This window comes from Protopterus annectens, chromosome 7.part0, assembly GCF_019279795.1.
Source record: "Protopterus annectens isolate FY-2018-M chromosome 7.part0, PAN1.0, whole genome shotgun sequence".
In the NCBI taxonomy this organism is placed as follows: Eukaryota; Metazoa; Chordata; order Ceratodontiformes; family Protopteridae; genus Protopterus; species Protopterus annectens.
This window is the reverse complement of record NC_056739.1, coordinates 1,176,892,646-1,176,912,934: the sequence shown is the minus strand read 5'-3', so window position 1 is coordinate 1,176,912,934 and position 20,289 is coordinate 1,176,892,646. Positions and strand designations below refer to the sequence as shown.

Sequence of the window (20,289 nt, the reverse complement as noted above, 5' to 3'; positions counted from 1 at the left end):
AAAAGGATCACAAACAATTACAGAAGATGGAAGAAAACTGTAGTGGTTGATTTGTGGTAGCAAGGTGCGACTGGCAGGGGAGGAGGATTATGCTGGCATGCATTTATATTCTACTACAAACTGCTATTATAGAACTTAAGTAAATTCTGGGAGAAATAATCAGCTTTCAAGCAGGGAATATACTTACAGGTGGCGACTGGAACTTGAAATGCACCGACAAGGATGTCTCTGGGGGACATAGAAGGGAAAATATCAATTTCTTCAGAAATCTACCTTCTTTTGTTATGAAAATATTTGAGATGGAAGAGGTGAATTCAGTAGAAGGAACTCAGAGAATTTATATATTATTCCCCAAAGTACTATAACTTGGCAAGACTAGACAAATCATGTGCATTTACTTGAACGTTTCAACACACACCATTTCAGATTATGCACCAACAGCAAAGATAAAAATGCAGAGTAATAAAGTAAAAATAAGACATCCGTACTTCCCACCTAGCTAGAGGAAAGCCGTGGAAATTACTCAAGAGTTATTGGGGAAAACAGAAATTTCTTCAGACGTTAGTTAGTGAGATAAAATGAAGGTGGAGTTTAAAACTAGAACAGAAATAACAGACAGAGAAGGTTGAGAAGTAACAAGAGTTATTTGGAGGAGCTAACAAAAGTTAGTACTGCAGAAAAAGGGGAATCTCTCTAAATAAATAAATAAATAAATAAATAAATAAAGGATAGAGAGGAGGTACAACTCCACAGTGCTAAAAAGAAAATAAGGGAGCATCTAGAAACATGCATGTGTTTAGGAATGACTGCCAAGTAGCTGTTTTTTGTGCAATAACTCCAGAGCACAAAAACTTATTAGCACCATGACTTACACAACAGAAAGTAAAAAGGGTTGTTGCTGTAAACTTATGGATCCTATATAACAAGAAAAAATACCAGAAATTATGTAGAGGTATTACAGATATTTCAGAAATTTTATGAATGCTTGGGAATGTGGAAATAAAGGAAAAAGAAACAAATGGAAATATTTATAGGTGATTTAAGCATGCCAAAGAGGTAGATGAGACTCAACAACTAACAGTTCAAATAAGAGGAGAGGAGATAGAAATGACACAATCTGCAGAAAGTCTCCAGGAGTAGCTGGCAGTCCTGTGGAAGTCTGGAAGAAAGAAAGAAATACAAATTTGAAAGTTTTTTTTTAACTCTGCATTTTTAAAGGAAGGGAAGCACCAACATCCCTAATCCGTGGTGGCTGTGATGCCTAAAGACAGTAGACCCATCAGACTCAGTTTCATATAGACCCATTTCCATTTTAAACCAAGATTATAAAAGGTGTTTTATGTCTACAATAATTACAAGCACAGCAAGATGTTGTGAAAACTGATGTAGATCAATGTGGTTTTGTGGAAAGGAGGCAAACTTTGATAAAATTAACAGAATGATGATCTAGATGGAATCACAATGTAAGAAAATACAGTTGCTGTTGATGAGGCTTAATGCAGAGAAAGCAGTTGACAGAGTAAGGTGGGATTTTAGGAGTAGGGTAATGGAAGCATCTGCATTCTCCTGACCCAATAATAAGATTAATTAGGAAGATATATGGGGGATCGGAGGCAAACATTAAAGTGGGAGAGTTCCTTGCTGATAAGTTGTGTGTGAACATTGGAACAAGGAGGCAGGGTGACCTCTTTCCCCTTTGTTATTTGCTTTGCATTTAGAGCCAGTGACAAAGAAAATAAGGGACCCAGAAACTCAAGGATATAAATTTGTATGGTAATCAAAAAAGGTGGCATTATTTGCAGACATTATTCTGTACCCGACAAAACCAGGACATCTCAGTGTTTTGGAACATTCAGAGATTTCAAGCGTTTCCAGGATATAAAAATACAGATTCACACACACACACACACACACACACACACACACACACACACACACAGGTTCAGCAATACCCATTATTTATGGGGATATGATAAAATGAAGTATGGATTAAAAAGAATTCTGTTGTGGCAGCTAAGGCTATACGGGAGAGACAAAGCAAACTACAACACAAAAACTGAGAAACTAGAAGTTCTTGTTTATGGAACTGAATAGCAAGATACAAGCAGTGAAGATGTTTTTATAGTACCTGTGGACAGTAAAAATGAATAGATGAATTTTAGGATTTTATCTGGGTAGGGAAGAAGGGAAGGGTCAAGCGGGATAAGTCAACTCTTCCAAAAGAACAAGGTGGCTTAGGATTACCTGATTTAAAGGGATATTTTAGACCTAGAGAGTTAAAGCTCATATAAACAAAACATCCAGAAATCTGTATTTCACAGCGTAAAGGTATGATGATGAAGCAGGAGAAAGGTAAAAAAAATAAGTTGAAAGTGGGAACTTGGATATATATCCTTAAGTAGAACAACAATATACAGAATATTAAATTTATAAGGTAGGAGAACGTATTCCAAGAACAAAGCCAACACAAGAATGGAAAAAGGAGATTTTGCCCATAAGGATGAATGCAATTAGGGGTACATGAAATAAGCAAGAGTTACTTGGAATTTACTGGAGAAAACTGGCAAGGAAACCAAAGTATTGGGAGCAAACAACTAGAGAGGGAAAGGTAATAAAATGGGAAAAGGTCAAGAAGACAAGTGGACTGCAGTCTACAGACTGGTTTCTATATCAGGGGTTGATAGAGTATGGGCAAAGAGGAAGTGAAAGACCTGCTCTGGCAGAGTTTGTACTTGAATCTAGATCAAATGCTGCTGGTAAAAGGGAATAATTAGTAGGGTATGAAGAATATTGCATGACAAACTACAGTAATTAATCAGAAGAGATTAGAAAAGATTGGGAAGAGAGACAGGATTAGCAATTCACAAAGAAACAACTGGAAGTCTAGAAGACTTAGGATTTTTGCATCTGTATTTTATACCCTAAGCAGACTTCAAAAAATTTTTCCTGAGGTAGATTGCAAATGTTGTAGGTGTGATGGTGGGGGGGAGAGAAAGAGGTGACTAGGAATATATGATCCCTTTCCCACCATAATCCAACTTTCTTCAACAACTAAGGTAAAAGGTAACAACATTTCTACAGGATGGGCTTAATCAAAGACTTTCACGGGAAACGGTATCACTACTGACCAACTGTGGGGGAATGGCAGCTCCAGAGTTTAACATTACATCAGAGAAGCACATCCTAAAGTCCTTCTGTGTTTTCTGTCAAATTCCTGCCTGCAGTCCGTTTTAAAATCACAGCTAGGCAGACTAGCATGCTTTTAAGAAAAGCTGAACAACAAAGATGTTAAATATATAAAAATGGGGATTCAATTACATAGAGATAAAGGTAAGATTAACCTGCACTGGTTGAAAACTATTATCAACCAAGTGATTCTTGAGAGGGGTGCCAACCCTAAGGTACTGGTAATAACTAACTGAGGGAAAGACTCAATGAGGTGGGGGTGATTTTCTCAAAATATGGAGCAAAAGATGGAAGGGAAATCGCCTTTGGCACCATAGTTACTAAAATTCGTACTTCAAAACTAATCAATCTATCATATAGAGGCATCTGGAAGTGGGTACAATGGTGGCTTGATACTCACTTCCAACCTGCCCTGGTAAAACAGGTAAAATCAGTCAATTGTATAATATTCTAGCTCCTACTAACTTAAGGAAAATATACAGGAAGGCCTGGGATGGAAGCTTGAAATGTGCAATGCCTTCCCAACAGTGGATGGAAATTTTACTGATCCCTTGTTACACTGAGAGACACGTGATTTAGCATATTTGGCTTGCAATGTCTTTTAAAGTTTTTCTATACATCAGCTGTATCATCTAGATTAAATCCAGAGATGAATTCACAGTGCTGGACATGTTTAGATGGTTGGTTAGTGGACTGCACTCATGTCTTCTGAGAATGTTAAGAGCTAGCTGTACTGGTGTGATAAATGACATGGTAAGGAAGTACTAAAATTGTCATTATTTTTTATTGGTTATTTAGGGAAAGAAACTATTTAAATAAAATGACAGTTGGGAGAAAGGGGATCACCACATGGTCTTGGAAGCTTAGAGGGACCCCAAGCATACAAGACTAAAAGACACTAATGAAGGAGATCCCTGGATGAGGACTGCAACCAAAGTACTCATCATACTTCTGAATGTTGAAACATGCTAAAATGTTGTTCCTTCTTGAAATGGGCTCCCTGGATGAGGACTGCAACCAAAGTACTCATCATACTTCTGAATGTTGAAACATGCTAAAATGTTGTTCCTTCTTGAAATGGGCTCCCTGGATGAGGACTGCAACCAAAGTGCTCATCATACTGGCAGCTAGGAGATTTTGCTATTTATAAATGGCTGTGTTGTGTTCATGTGATCATGTTACCTACAGGGGATATCACACACCACTGGACCATTAATGTACAGTACAGCAGGTTTTCCATATGCTTGAAAAATCAAGACAAAGTCCATGTTTTCTGGCTGTTTAACACCTGCTAAGGTTAAAAGAAGAAGTTTACGTTATGTTCTAGCTATGAACAGATACATCAATTACTGAACGTTTGTCAGGTTTGGCAATAGTATTTACTATAATTAAGAGAGTATTGGTAATGTTTTTTCTAAAATACTAATACAGCATGGGAAATACGCAGTATGACAATTTTTAACTGTGATCACTGCAACTGTGCTTAAGGTTATTAGAGATTTGTTAATTATACAGTGGATATAAAAAGTATACACACCCCTGTTAATATGCCAGGTTTTTGTGATATAAACAAATAAGATCACAATAAATCATTTCAAATGTTTTCCCACCTTTAATGTGACCTATCACCTGTACTATTCAATTGAAAAATAAACAAATCTGTTAGGGGAAAAATATAAAAAACGTATAATAAGCTGGCTGCATAAGTGTACACACCCTTAAACTAATACTTTGTTGAACCACCTTTTAACGCAATTACAGCATTCAGTCTTCTTGGGTATATACCTGCCATCAATTAAAGAGACTCTGATTAACCCCAAATAAAGTTCAGCTGTCCTAGTAGGATTTTCCTGACATTTACTCAATCCCCTGCTACAGCAAAAGCCATGGTTCGCAGAAGGCTTACAAAGCAAAGGGATTTCATTGTTGAAAGGTTAACAGGAGAAGGGTACAAAAAGATTTCCACAGCATTGGATATACCATGGAACACAGTGAAGACAGTCATCAAAAAGTGGAGAAAATATGGGACAACAGTGATGTTGCAAAGAACTGGACGTCCCTACAAAACTGATGAAAAGACCAGATGAAAATTGGTCAAGTTGGCTGCCAAGAGACCTACAGCAACAATGAAGGAGCTGCAGGAATTTCTGTCAAGTACTGGTTGTGTACTACATGCGACAACAATCTCCCGTATTCTCCATAGGTCTGGACTATGGGGTAGGATTGCAAGACGGAAGCCTTTTCTTACACAGAAAAACATCCAGGCCCAGTTAAAATTTGCAAAACAATACACCAAGTCTCCCAAAAGCATGTGGGAAAATGTGTAATGTTCTGATGAGACCAAGGTTGAACTTTTTGGCCACAATTCCAAAAGGTACGTTTGGCACAAAAACAACACCATCCCCACGGTGAAGCATGGTGGTGGCAGTATCATGCTTTGGGGTTGCTTTTTTTCATGCTTTGGGGTTGCTTTTTTTCAGCTGATACTGGGGCTTAAGTCAAGGTGGAGGAAATTATGAACAGTTCCAGATACTAGTCACTTGTGGCACAAAACCTTCAGGCGTCTGCTAGAAAGCTGAAGATGAAGAGGAATTTCACCTTTCAACATGCCAATGACCCCAAGCATACTTCCAAATCAACAAAAGAATGGCTTCACCAGAAGAAGATTAAAGTTTTGGAATGGGTGAGCCACAGCCCAGACCTAAATCCAATAGAAAATCTGTGGGGTGACCTGAAGAGGGCTGTGCACAAGAGATGCCCTCGCAATCTGACAAATTTGGAGCACTTTTGCAAGGAAGAGTGGGCAAATATTGGCAAGTCAAGATGTGCCATGCTGATAGACTCCTACCCAAGAAGACTGAATGTTGTAATTAAATCAAAAGGATGCTTCAACAAAGTATTAGTTTAAGGGTGTGTGCACTTTTTATATCCACTCTAAATAATATGGCATCACGTATCAGTGGTTAGTGGATTTTCTTCATGTCCATCACACATGCAGATTGCACTTTAATTGTAACTGTTTTGCAATTCAATTAAAAAAATGCTCATCCTTAAAAGAAAGAAATGCGTACAACTACAACAGTTTAACACAAATTCCAGCACTAGCCAACTCATTCAAAATGCCAAAAAGACTTTATTGTTGAGAAAATAACACCTTAAATTAAGTGAGAATCAAAACTGGTTCAAAATTTATTACAACAAAACAATTACTGATTTAGTGCTTTAAACCTAAAAGGAGGTTTTCATCGGAATGGTTTCATTTTCACTTTCATTTTCCAACTCTACACTACTCATGCGAGGAATCACACACTAACAGCACTAAAAAACTTTTTAAAATGACTTGCATCTTCTTAAACAGATGTAAATCAACAATTCAATATTCTTACAGAAGAAATACTCCATACCATCACCTCAGAAACAATGTATACAGAAACATCTCAGAATTATTCTAAACTGAAATCCCTTACAGAATTTTTGATGTGCTAAAATATTCATTTCATAACTGTTTCTTCTAATCCATCCTTTAAATGTAGCTTTTCTTGAAAATTTTCCAAACTAAATCACTTTATCCTGCATACAACATATTTCACCACCCCCCCCCCATCAAACCTTCCCAATTTTAAATTGAAGGACCAAGCAAAGCAGAAATTGCCTTTCCGTGAACCACATATTTAAGGTAGGGCAGCCATCTCCTCAGTGTATCACAGATTTTAAAAAGGTCTTCTTTTTTTATATTTCTTTCCAAATATTTATTTGAATGTGATGCCAAACTATTACAAACTTGTTTTTCCTTCCTGCTCCTCTGCTACACACATCTTATGTTTTTGAAACAACATTTTAATGAGAAGCCATAAAGGAGTTTAAGGAATTACAATTGTTTTCGGTTATATAAGCTTCTCATAGCAAAGATGGCATGTCCTTCCGTTCCCCTTCCTTAAACGGTTCATTATCTACTTTTTGAATATTTTACTATCTTTATAGAAAGCAAAATTTACCACAAATACACACTAATTTAATAACTTATCAGAATAAAATCAGTACACAAACATACTCATCACATTCTTTTAAACTATCACTACAACACATACAATCTATGTCAGTTCAAACTTTTCTTCTAATAAAACCCTAGAAAATCCACTACATAAATATGCTAACAAACACTTGCATATTTTAACTTCATTCCCATCAATTCCTAACCTTTAAATAAATAATTTAGATCCTGTTTAAACAGGATAATGGTTTCCTAAAGAAAATATGCCACTAACTGTTCAAGCAATTTCAGACAACTTCCTGTCAAATAACAGCACGCATTCCACATTTTCATATATCTGTACATCACACACCACAGCCTAACTACTACTACTATTTTGTCCAGCACTTTTACACATGTACTCTTAAGAAATACACACAGCCCTGACCATTCTTATACGCACAATCTTAACTCCATACCTTTCCAATTGGCTTCAATTTTTTATTTTCAGATATAAAACAAAATCTTGTAACTTAAATTCTTTTAAGACATTCAACAATGGCAACCTTCTCTCTAAATTTTAAAACATCCAGCAATGGTAAGTCTGCTTAAAACCACCTTTAAAACTATTGGCATTTAAAGAAAATAACCATTTTTTGTTCTTTTTATAATTTTGAAACTTAACAGAAGTTCTTCTCTTGCAATAACTTTTGCACAGTTCTACAAAACCACTTAAACTGGTTAGCATAGCCTTCTCCTTCCACCCTCCACACCAGCCTCAGCATTTTTCTGCATAAATCTTTCTGTAAAGTATAATTAAAACAGAATGTTCCTAATTAAATGCATCTAGGAACAGGGTTTCATCGGTTACAGTCTGCTTCCAAACAGCTATCACAGCATTTTTAGGACAAAAAGCAGGTAAATGATTATCACCCCTAAAAGAATAGTGCTAATATTCTCTGCAAACTCTTAGCATGCATATTTTGCCTCACTCTTACCACAACTACAGTTCCACATAGCTTAAATGACAAGCTCATTATACTAGCATCCAAACTCACCTATTCCTCCATACCTAATGACTATAGGCCAATCTCCAAAATCTGCCCAATAGCAAAACTTCTACAATAAAATTGACAACAAATCCTTTAGTATATCAAAACAAACAACATCCTTACTGATAGGCAGCATGAACTTGGAGCTAATTACAGCACAATCACTGTCCATCCGTTACTCTTAGATAACATTTATATAATTATGAAACAAGTAGTTCTGATGGGAACCACTTTCCTAGATCTCACTAAAGCCTTTGAGAACTTCAAACATAATCTACTTATCCAAACACTATCCTCCTGTGGCTTTTGAAAAGAATAGTGCACGCTTTAGAAAGTATATACAAATACATAACACAACGTTTATCATCACTTGAGGCCCCAACATGTCTACCACAGGTATTCTCTACTGAAAAGGTTCATCCAGGTTCAGTTCTTGGACCCCTTCCATTTCTCCTTTCATAAATTATCTCCAAGTGCCCCCCCCCCCAACCTGCTACTGAATGCTGGTGACAATCCTATCTTACTCACACAAAACGTATCTTAACATTCAAAGTCATTCTCATTTTTCAAGCCTCCTGAATTGGCAATCAAAAAATTAAGCTGGAAACTACAATGAAAACATCTAATGTCATGTTACTTTACTTATCACTGCAAAGTAAATCTCCCAGATTCCAAACGGTCAACCATGTCAACATGACCAATATGGTACAACATTCTCCAAAGTCATCCAACAATACGATTTCAGTATTCTCATCAACCAGACCTTCACCTTCCAACCTCACACTGAACTGGAATCCCAAAACATATTTCAGCAACAAAAACTATAGTATATCCTCTAACCGTTTAGCACTTGAACCTAGAAAAGTCAGTGTCCTCCATTTTTCTTACCCAATTCCTGTTCTCGGTTTCAGCTCTACATATAATTCTACAATACTTAAGAAAACAGAATCCTAAGATTCATAAACTTATCTCACGAGAAAGAACAGTGTTGCTCAACCATTCAAAATGTAAATGGCTCTGCATTAAACAGTGGGCTTCCCCCTTTGTAGGGTTTAAGCTTCTACACAAGTTATACAGTCCACAACTGAAACATAAGACTACATTTCCACTATACAGAACACTCACTCAGAAGCAATGATAAACTCTCACTTCACAGACCTCCCCTTTCAATAAGTTTAGGCATACACACGATTTGGGAGGGAGAGGAAAAAGGCAAGAGGAAATCAGGACATCCAGCAAAGAGATAAATGGACTGCATAAGAGAAGACCTGTAACATGAATGACTGTTGAAGGAGGTAGGAGAGAGGCATTGGCTCATGAGAGGTAGCAAGATAATACGGCACCCCAGCTCCATGTAGAAAATAGGAAAAAGAGGTTGATGATGACAAAATCTCAGAGCATCTGCATACCGCTATTGAACATTTCTCTACTGTCAAAGATTAACAGCTGATACTGTGTAGACCAGATGCTGTTCATCCTTTTTGGGTCAGGGGCCGCTTACCATACTTGGCAAGATTTGGAGAGGGCCACATTACCATGCCAAACATGTATCTGTCCATTCAAAACAGTTTGTTATAGGACATACCAAGGGCCATACAAAATGCTTTATAGGGTCAGATTGTGACCCAAGGGTCACCTGAACACCCCTGGTCCAGACAATAGGCAACAGAGATAAGCAGCCTCAAAGCCACTACGTATTCCTCTTCTAATGTTACGTAATCTATGACTGAAACTGTGTTGTTACATGTGCACACCCAAACATTAAACCTTTGTAAACAAACCAAATCTTTGTTAGAAGAAGTAAAGGTGGCCTAATGATTAAGGTGTTTGCCTTGCAAACACAAGATGCAGGGTTTGAGTCTCACAAGGGATTATTGGCTAGGCTTAAAATGGCTGGCAAGGGCAGTTAGCTTAGCACTAATCTATGAACCTATCTATGAACCTAAAGCATACACAGTGCAAATATAGATAAGCTTAAAATATACTAGACAAAAATTGCAGACACGAGTATCGGACTAAAATTACACACTTAAAATAAGCATATAGCGCACATGTAAAACCTACAGCAAGTCTGTTCGAGTTCTTCTGAAAAGATTTAACCCAATCCCTAGAAGTATGATTACAATGCTTAAACATAACAAAATTGTCTTCTGAAATGTACTTTAAGTATGACACTTTAAAACATGCATGCAGCATAACCAGTCTACATTTTACCTCTTTTTCAAATCAATACGTAATTTATCAGTACAACTGAACTATACGATTACACCAATTTCTGTAGTAGATCAACCAAATTTTAAGAGTAGCTGACTCTTGATTTTGATGGACAGCTTAAACTACACACTACTGAAATTCTGCTATAACATGTATAATGCTCCGGGGGGATAATGCTAAAATTACTGGCTTGAATAGCAGGGATGAGGGGGTCAGATGGGCAGCACATGCTTGCAAAAAGTTTCCAAAACAGTATGACAGCAGCCACGAATGTTTTTTTTTTTTTATCACACAAATACTGAAGAAATTAAACACAGGTTTTAAAAATGAGCAACGCTATGTGCAGCCCATAATCCAGTTATGTGCCTTTCTCAAGAGTTTATAATCAAGAACAGTCCTGACAGCTTCTGTGTACCACTCACATATATGGTTTATGATTACTTGTCCAGTCACTAGCCTGTGCTATTTTTACAAGCACAGCTGAATGAAGTAGGAGAGCCAATCATATTTTAACTGCACCGAAATGAAGTCAACAACAACAAAAAAAACCACACAATTTATAAAACCTTTTAACTGTCAGCAGTACAAACCAATGCTGATAGTAACTACTTAAATCCAGCAAGCTCCTTAGTACCTATGATGCCCGACAAGTAGTCATCTTACCTCAACACTCCAGTAATCCTCCAAACACACTACTCCACAAGACCCGCCACTCCTGCCAGCAACGTTCGTGCTTACGCCATACGCTTGTACAAGCCATGGGTCAAAGGTTAAAACCAGTGTTCCCATGGCAGCAAGCCGACGAAGCTTGTTGAAGACGTTTAGTGGGGTAGATTTTTTTACGTAAAATATTTTTTAAAATATTTAATGCATACAGGTGATGGGGGACTGTTTCATGTGTATATCTTAAACAAAAACTTATTTTAAGATATTCGGTTAAAATATGTTACAAAGAAACGTTTGTACTTCGGGGGAAACGACTGCACGGAAACGAGCGTTGTGAGATTCCGAAGGAAATACTTGCTACCTTTTTCAGTTTTTTGTTACCACTCTGAGTCACTTTTTTTAAGAGTATCAAGAAACTGCTGCTGTTTTCAGCATTTACAACCGCGAAGTGAGAGAAGCATAAGGACTCTGAAACTGCTGGCAGGAGCGAGCTCAAAGCAACTTAAGCCAGCATGGAGACTTCTGCAGACAGAGAAGACGGAAAAGAAACTGTCAAAATCACAGTTGAGCTGCTGAAATCGAAAAGTGGAGAATTTGATTTGGAATCGGTTTTATTTTTGAAACTAAAAGGCCTTGGTATCTCTGACATTGGATGTATTGAGAAGTGCGTAAACCTAGAAAGAGTAGATTTGTCAGACAACAGTATTAAAAGTCTGGTTGCACTTGGTTCCTTAAAAGTTCTTATGGTACTAAATGTTTCAGTCAACAGAATCGGCAACCTAGAGCCACTAAGTGCTTGTGGAAATTTGCAGAGTTTGAATGCAGCTGGTAATTTAATTAACAGTTTTGACAGTCTGAGATGTCTTACTAATCTAAAAAAATTAGAGACAATTCGTTTGCACGACTCTCTTCACAACCACAGTAATCCAATATGCACAAATGCTGCATACAGAACAATTGTACTAGATATGCTTCCCAATATAAAAGTTTTAGATGGAGAAAGGATTTCTGGGCGGGGAAGTGATCTGTACCAGCTTTGTAAAGACATTGATAATTCACTGAAAGGGTTTTATGTCAGCAGTTTAGTTGGTGCGATTCCAAGCGCAAAGCCATGGACTGATGAAGGATACTGGGATCTTAAGACTAGCCAAAATGATATTGTTGATAAAGCCTATAGACAGTTTAATGATATTCTTCAAGAGTGTAAACAATTGAGTAGGAAAGCTGATGATGCAATTGAACAAACCGAAAGAGCTTTGGAGATAAAGAACAACAGTCCTCATTATATGTTATAGTGAATTGTAGGAAATTATCAAAAACAGCATTTCCAATTGAATCTATATCAAGTGTGCAATGATGTTATCCTTAATAGTGAATTACAGCATATCTCCCTCACTCTAGCTCTCTTTTCCTTTTTATTTATTTATTTTATTAATGGGATAAGCTGGCTAAGCCAAGTGCGCCTGTTTCAGCCACAAGCAAATGTAATGATTTAAAACACATTAATTGTATATAGATAGCAAATTGTAGTCAGTCATAGATTTCTATATTAATATCTCCATATTTTATAACATAGAATCAGAGCTATAGGGACTGATCGGATGTGCTGGTACCAATATTGTATATTTGAATTTGACTGTGATGTGCACACTTTCTGATCAAAATGAATATGTTTAGTGGAGCACAGTTTTATGTTATAATCTCATGCCAAACTGCAAAGCCACATAAATGAACCTAAGGGTCAAGCATCACAAACTTTCAGGTTGCATATTGGTTAATGTTTGTGTAGTAAAGCTCCAATCTCTTTGGTTCATTCCTTATAATATATCACTATGTGGGTTCCTCTGTGATAAATTCTTACAGTGTGGAGTTTGCATGGTCTCCCTATGATTTCTCCAGGTGTGTGAGTTTTCTCCAACCTTCCGAAAAATGCTGTTTGAACTGACTAGTTTCAACTGTGTGAGTGTGTGTGTGTGTGTGTGTGTGTGTGTGTGTGTGTGTGTGTGTGTGTGTGTGTGTGTACAGTAAATTAACATCTAGGTGGACCTTAAATTTGATTTGTTGTTATAATTGTTTAATGTTTTAACTACAGAGTATATTGTTTTATTAATAACTTGGAATCTGATCTTAATGTATCTTTTGCACCTTGTAAGCTTAACACTGAAGATGCAGTTCATTTGCCAACATTTCTTCCTTGTACAAACAACACATTCTAAAGTGCAATCGTTTTGCTGCATAATCTTCCGCCTATAAAATGGAACTACAGTGTTTTATGTCACTGTTAAAATCAAACATGTACATCCTGAATTCCATATATCTTTCTGGGGGGTGTCAGCATTTTTGTTACCTTTTCCCCTTGTAGTTCCCTTCCTCTGCATTGTGGCTTTGTCTTTTAAGTCTGACTATTGATAATTATGAATACTAGACCTCTGGTATCTTTTGCCATAGTTTTAAGTATTTCTCAGAAGTTTGTACTGTTAAACATTACTACATGGTAACTGCTGGTATTAAGTTGGCCTATCATGCTGATGTTCTTTATGACTGATTTATGTTTTTTTTCCTTCTCTTTCTATTTGCACCCTGAGTTTTCCCTACAAAATTAAATTTGGGGCTACCTAGTTGCCAGTAGACCTCTTGACTATCCCTGTTTTGGAAGAACATTTCTATATTCAAGCTTCATTTACCCCAATGCACGGAGTTCCTGGTTTTGGACATATGTCCATATTCTCAGGCTTAAGTTGCCCATTCAAACAATTCTCTGAATCCTCCTAATCACTTGTGATTTATGAAGCTGTCTAGTACACAGAAAAGCACACTACATAACCAATATGCTAGTGGCACCAGTAATATAAATAAAGAGAATACAAATCTTAAAACTCTTCTTTTCAGAATGGAAAAAATAAATGACTTTATAAGGCAGAATCTTGCAATACAGTTCATCAAAGTCTGCATATTTTACACCATCTCTTTAACATGCTTATATCTTTCTGTTATTAACTAAGATCCAGGAACAAAAATCACTTGCAGATCACTAAAGCCAGTAACTCTGCTGGTGAAGCACTATTCTCTTGCACCATAGCCAAATTATGGGACTCCCTCCCACCCACAATTACCTCCATACCATCATGCACCCACTTCAAAACTTTACTAAAAGTGCACCTAAAAACATGCTGGCTATGCCCTTCCAACTCCCACTGTAATATCACCCACCTCATCCTACCACTACCTTTCTTTCCATTCCACTAACTACCTTGATTATAGCAAGCTCAGATGCTCATAAGCCTAGTACGTATTGTACTGCAGGAACTTCTTATTGTAACATTTGTTAATATCTGTTATGTACTTCACAGATAAAGATTCTAGTTGTCTACTGATGTACTATGCTCTTCATGTGTAAATATGTTGTAAGTAATTGCTATGTAAATTGTTAATCACTATGTAATCCAATGTAACTTCTGTCTGTTTATTTTAACTGTGGAGCTTTTCTCCCTGGGCCTCCGCTGAAAATGGATCTACGTCCAGTCGGACACTCCCGGTCAACAAATATAAATAAATAAATATAATTTTTGTTACTCTGTGTTTTTTAAACATGTTTCTGAATAGTATCCCACATTCCTCACTGGAAACAGAATTATGTGGTGTCAGTATCCAAATGTTATGCTAATTAAAAGTTTTGGCTGGATGCAATGCTTTTCAAGGTCCTTTGTTCCTATTTTCCTTGTCTTTGGAGTGAGAGGTATGGATGCCAGAATAAAATAAATATATAGTAATCTTGTATAATGTCAAAGTATTACTGTTCATATTGTGTGTGTATATATGATGTAGGAACGGGAAATTTTATAAAAGCAAGGAAGTAAGGTTGCAGGTTGGGTAGAAACATGCATCAAAAGATAACTTTAAACTTTTGTAATCCATTAGCTTCTATCTGCAATGACATCCTGGGTTCATTTAGACAATTAGGTGTCAGTGGAAGGGGGGGGCGTCAAGTGACTCTTGCCAAGTATAGTTTTCTTGTGGGAGGGTGCAGGCTTCATACTGTCTGTCTGACAGTCACTCTGGACGTAAGGGACTCTAGTACAGGCAGGCCAAGCAGTGGGAGAGTATAGGCTAATTCGCAGTAAAGACAAAATCTCTGCTCGTACGACAACTGCAAGGTTTCAAAATAAATGTAATCCAAGTCAAATGATGAAACCAGCAGACTGTGGCAAGCAAAAAACAATATTTAATATATGGTGCTGAAGCACATAAAGAAATATAAAAAACAGACCGATTTCGGCTTAGTAAATCACATAGCCTTCATCAGTGTGAAAGTCATGAATACATCAAACTCCTTATATAATTAATAGTCAAAATCTCTAGTAGCATAATCATGTGACAAATTAAAGTTGCTCATTCAGTCCAGGAGCAAACAATCCCCACCCCGAGCTTAATAATCCATTTTGTCTTTCCTATTCAACATTTGGTGTCAGCCTGTATTGTTTTCACTGTGACCATGAGTGCTTTCTATCTGTGGTGGTTTATGTGCTCATTCAGCATTTTTGACTGTATCCAGTCTTGAAGGAATTTGAAGCAAACGTCGCCTAAAGGCTCTGTTTTGGACCTGCAATTGATTAAACAAGAGTCCCTGTGTTCGCTTTGGCAGCAGCAGCCTGGTTGTTTGGATCACAGTACTCGGGTTTTGTCTTTGACACGATTCGTGTCGGATTCATTGATTACAGATCTGTTTATTTGCCAGTATCGGTTTTTGGTATTACTCCTTCCCCATTGGTGTCTAAACTTTTACAGGCTATGGATTTATGAATCCTTTCGATATTAAGGCATTCCAAGTATTTAGTTTATTATTTTTGACTGTATCCAGTCTTGAAGGTTTTTGAAGCAAACGCCGCTTCAGGGCTCTTTTTTGGGCCTTTGTCTGGTCAAGCAGAGTTCCGGTGTTTGCTTTTGCAGTGACAGCCTCACTGTTTAGATCCTAGTGCTCGGGGGTGGTTATGACACGGTCGGTGTCGGATTCAAGTGCGGATTTGTTTGCTTGGCCAGCACTGCTTTTTGGTGTGAGCCCTTCCCCATTGGTGTCTTGTTTTTGCAGGTTATGGATTTATGAATCGTTTTGACATCGGACATCAAGGCAGTCTGTGGACTAAATAGCCGCAGTCTTATGGAATACCATTTTACACTCAATCTTGCATGACTGTTCTGGCTATTCTTTTGAACTTGGGAACAGATACCTACTGCCTCCTTACTATCGTGTTTTTGGATGTAATCTTTGTAACATCTTTAGTCATTTTTCTGGACTTGGGATGCTTTGGAGTTTTTCTCTGCAATAACCGAGTGGGCAGTTCTTATTAGAACTGTATGGATTGTGTTGCTCACCAGACAAGATGGAAGAATTCTAACTGTTTGTGACTTTAGGCATGAGAGTTACATCTTCTGTCTTTGGTGGTTTTAATATCTTGGTATACATGTGTATACTTTTTTGGGGGGCCCTTTTGAATCAATTTGGAGTATTTCCACATTGCACTCCACATTGATTTTGGCCTTGGATATTATCGGGTCCTTAGAGTGTTCAGCAGGGATATGCTTTGGCGTGACACTGTTTTCCCATTTTAACAAGTATGTTCCATTGATTGTCTATACTACAACTTTCATGACAAGCAAATTAGGTTGTAGTGGTGCCTTTTAATGCAGCAAGTTGTCGAGTCTTCTGTTTTGTCTAGCTATTTAGTGGGGATTAGTAGCAACAATTAATAAACCGGGGAAGCAGTATCTCCTAATTGTGTCATGTTTACAGTTTTATATATGTCTTCATATACATATGGACTCAGCACTGTTGGATTCAATTGTGTTTCATACAGGGGCTGATATTGACCTTATGATATATACATTTTGATATGGATACTTTATATTTATTATATATGTCTTCATATACATATGGACTCAGCACTGTTGGATTCAATTGTGTTTCATACAGGGGCTGATATTGACCTTATGATATATACATTTTGATATGGATACTTTATATTTATTTGGACTCAGCACTGTAGACTTTATAGTGGCTATAAGTGTTGAACTTTATGGTTATTAGACTTTTTATAATATCTGTCTACCAGCATGGACTCAGCACTGTTAATTCTATTATGGTTCTATTATTACAGAGGCTGATATTGTCCATATTTCTTGATCTTAACACTTTATTACTGTTTTTGTTTTAGCACTATAAATTGCTCTAACATGGGCTGATATTGTCCAATTTTTTGGTGGTATGGTCCTGTTATATTTGCATGATTTGGAGTATACTGTATACTTCCAGTTTGGGTTTCATATACATTTTTTCGATCTGGTGGTTGGGCAAACCATTTTTGAAATACATGGACAATAATTAACTGGATGTTGCATTTTTGCTCAGTATTATTGTGATTCTTCACCGTCACTAGACTGACATTTACTTGGATATTATATCAGGATAATTTTATTTTATTTTTTTCATTTTTTGGTTATTTTACTTTGCTTGTTTTAGCAAGTTGTGTCTGGTTCTTTCAATGGATATATCCAATATACTGCAGGGACTCGCCTCCGATCGTGATGATCAAGCCGTTTTCGGTTTGGGTACTAATAATCAATCTGGGAATGATACAATGTCATCACCCATGGATGATAGTTGTGAAATATTATTTTCTAAGCTCAGTAAGAGTATGAGGTTACTTCGTAGTAATGTCTGGCACCTCAAGCTTTCTAAAGCATATATTGCTAAGGGTATTACGCCTAGGGGGTTGAGTTCACATACAGCCTCTGGTTAATAATCCAGATGATACTGTTATGAAACAATGGGTGGAAGCCCAACATCAGGCCTCCATGAATTTTGTTGAAATTCTTGCTGGGACACTACGAAAGGACAATTGATAGTGATATAGAGAATATCACCAAGATGTTTGACAAGGTCAGGGTTTTTGAGGGTCAGCCTGTATATAATTTTTGTCTCAAAAAACTTAGTCAAGACTTGAGTCTTGAGCAGCTGAAGGACAGGAAGAAAAAGAAATTCCTTTGAGACTCTGCTGATTATGATAAGGGGGACCCTTTTACTAAGGAAAGGGATAAACATGTGCGTTTTTTACAACCCCACAAAAATGTCCCTAAGAGAAAACATTACATATCCATACTTAAGAATGTCTCAATGTCTAGTTGTGATTCCTCGGGGGAGGATTCATCTTCGAGTTTTGATCCTGATATAACTTGCCCTACCAGCATCGAAGAGAAGCAATTCTAATGGCCATTTAGATCTGTACAAAGGCAGGGGGGGCAGGAAACAATGATCAGGTGGACAATATGGAGGGGTTGTTAAAGATGTTTGTATGGAAACAATAAACCAAAATGTTTTGAATATTTCATCTTGTTCCCTTTCTTCCACGGAAATTGGTATTTTAAATAAAGGATTGTCTTTTATACCTGGCTTTTTTTGTGTCTGAGGACAGTTTTGTGAATGATGTTATAGCTTTCTGTAGAAATCTTAACCTAAAGTTACTTTTTCAAGGAAGAGATACTTCTGATGCTCGGGGAGAGTTCAGCTATCGAAGGTCTACATTTATGCCACCGATGCATCATAATATTCCATTATTAAGGATTTGCACTTTTACTCCAGGGAGACTAGGGCTAGATCTAGCAACATTTCCAAGACTAATATAAAAGTAATTTCGAAACTAGTCAACAATCATCAATTGGTTATACTGATGGCTGATAAGGGAGGTGCGGTGGTGCAACAAGATTGGACACAATACTGAAGCGATCAGGCAGCTTTCGGATGGCCAGTATTATTTACATCTAACACTCAGTCCGACCCCCCCCCCCTTTTCAAAAAACAAATTGATGAGTTTCTATCCCTAGCCAAGGAAGAGGGGATCATTACAGACACCATCATGCATCAACATCTACTATCTGATCCCAATAATCAGTATATTTATTTTCTTCCCAAGATCCATAAGAACCCTCGAAACCCCCCTGGTAGGCCCATTGTTTCAGGGAGGGGTTCCTTAAAAGAACCGTTGTCCCAATTTCTAACTATACATCTCAAGCCATTACTTAAATGGGTATGTGCTCGTTTACAGGACACGACAGAATTTCTCCAGGTCATCTCTGAAATGCAACTTGAGCCAGGTTGGTTTCTTTGTACCTTGGATGTTACAGCATTGTACACTAACACCCCCCAAATCTGAGTTATACCAACCCGGTTTCAACACATTTCTTATTTGTCTTGCAGAGCACGTGCTCACCAAGAATGTTTTTTCTATCATGATAAATGCTACCTCCAAATTCAAGGTATGGCTATGGGTGCTTCATTTGCCCCAATCTATGCCGATTTATTTATGGCTTATGTTGAAGAGCAAATAATTTATGACAGCTCACATAATTTGTTTTTGGAGGAGATTGACATTTGGAAAAGATATTTGGATTATTGTTGGATGTTATGGAGATTGGATGTTGAATATTTACAGGACTTTGTCAGCTATCTCAATGAGAACAGATGGGGGATACATTTTATGGTAAACTATGATATAGATCAGATCACTTTTTTGGACGTCTTAGTAACAAGAGGTCTTGATAATACCTTAATTTCTGAGGTTTACCGTAAATTCCCTGAATATAACTCCCTTCTCCATGCCACCAGCTATCATCCTCCACATATCTGTAAAAACATTCCCAAGTCTCTTTTTATGAGAGTTAAACGTATATGCTTGGACAAAAGCACTTAGCATTTCAGAGATGACCTTACAATCAGATTTAAGAACAGAGGGTATAAGGTGGGACATATCCTTCAGGCAAGAACAGGGTGGATACCATTGACAGGGAAAGCCTTCTTCAATACAAAAATAAGGGTGTTGATGGACAACCTGCTTTATGTTTTGTTACAACATACAGCAGGAATCCTGGAACACTTATGAATAGTGTCCAGCGTCATTGGAACATCCTGTTGGCAGATAACAAACTCTCTGAATTTTTGGAAAACATGCCATTTTTCCTTTAGGAAGGGTAGAAACCTGGGTTCCTATTTTAATCATTATAAACATAGGTCTCATCAAAAGAAGGGATATGTTCAAACCACACTTTTGGGGGATCAAGTTGTCTGTTGTTTCCCCTGCGGTCATTGTACACAATGTTCCAGGATTATGAAGACTAAGTGCTTCAGTAGTAAAAATACAAGCCAGGTCTATA

The 20,289-nt window shown here is 37.3% G+C and overlaps 2 protein-coding genes across 3 annotated transcripts in view; one reads left to right on the top strand and one right to left on the bottom strand.

The window, feature by feature from the left end:
• The window catches only part of RNF123 (ring finger protein 123), a 4,282,987-nt gene extending 4,271,822 nt beyond the window's left edge, over window positions 1-11,165 (bottom strand). For both annotated transcript variants that reach the window (XM_044077780.1, XM_044077781.1), the window contains exon 1: window positions 11,086-11,165. The gene's annotated coding sequence lies outside the window, so the exon portion shown is untranslated. The remainder of the gene's footprint in view (window positions 1-11,085) is intronic.
• A 38-nt stretch (window positions 11,166-11,203) lies between these two features.
• Window positions 11,204-14,215, top strand: LRRC61 (leucine rich repeat containing 61). Its single transcript, XM_044077783.1, has one exon. The coding sequence runs from the start codon at window positions 11,601-11,603 to the stop codon at window positions 12,381-12,383; it is 783 nt and encodes a 260-aa protein (XP_043933718.1). The 5' UTR covers window positions 11,204-11,600; the 3' UTR covers window positions 12,384-14,215.
• The last annotated feature ends 6,074 nt before the right edge of the window (window positions 14,216-20,289 follow it).

Excerpts from the sequence above, each read along its gene's own strand:
- LRRC61 (XM_044077783.1), top strand. The coding sequence starts at position 11,601 with ATGGAGACTTCTGCAGACAGAGAAGACGGAAAAGAAACTGTCAAAATC.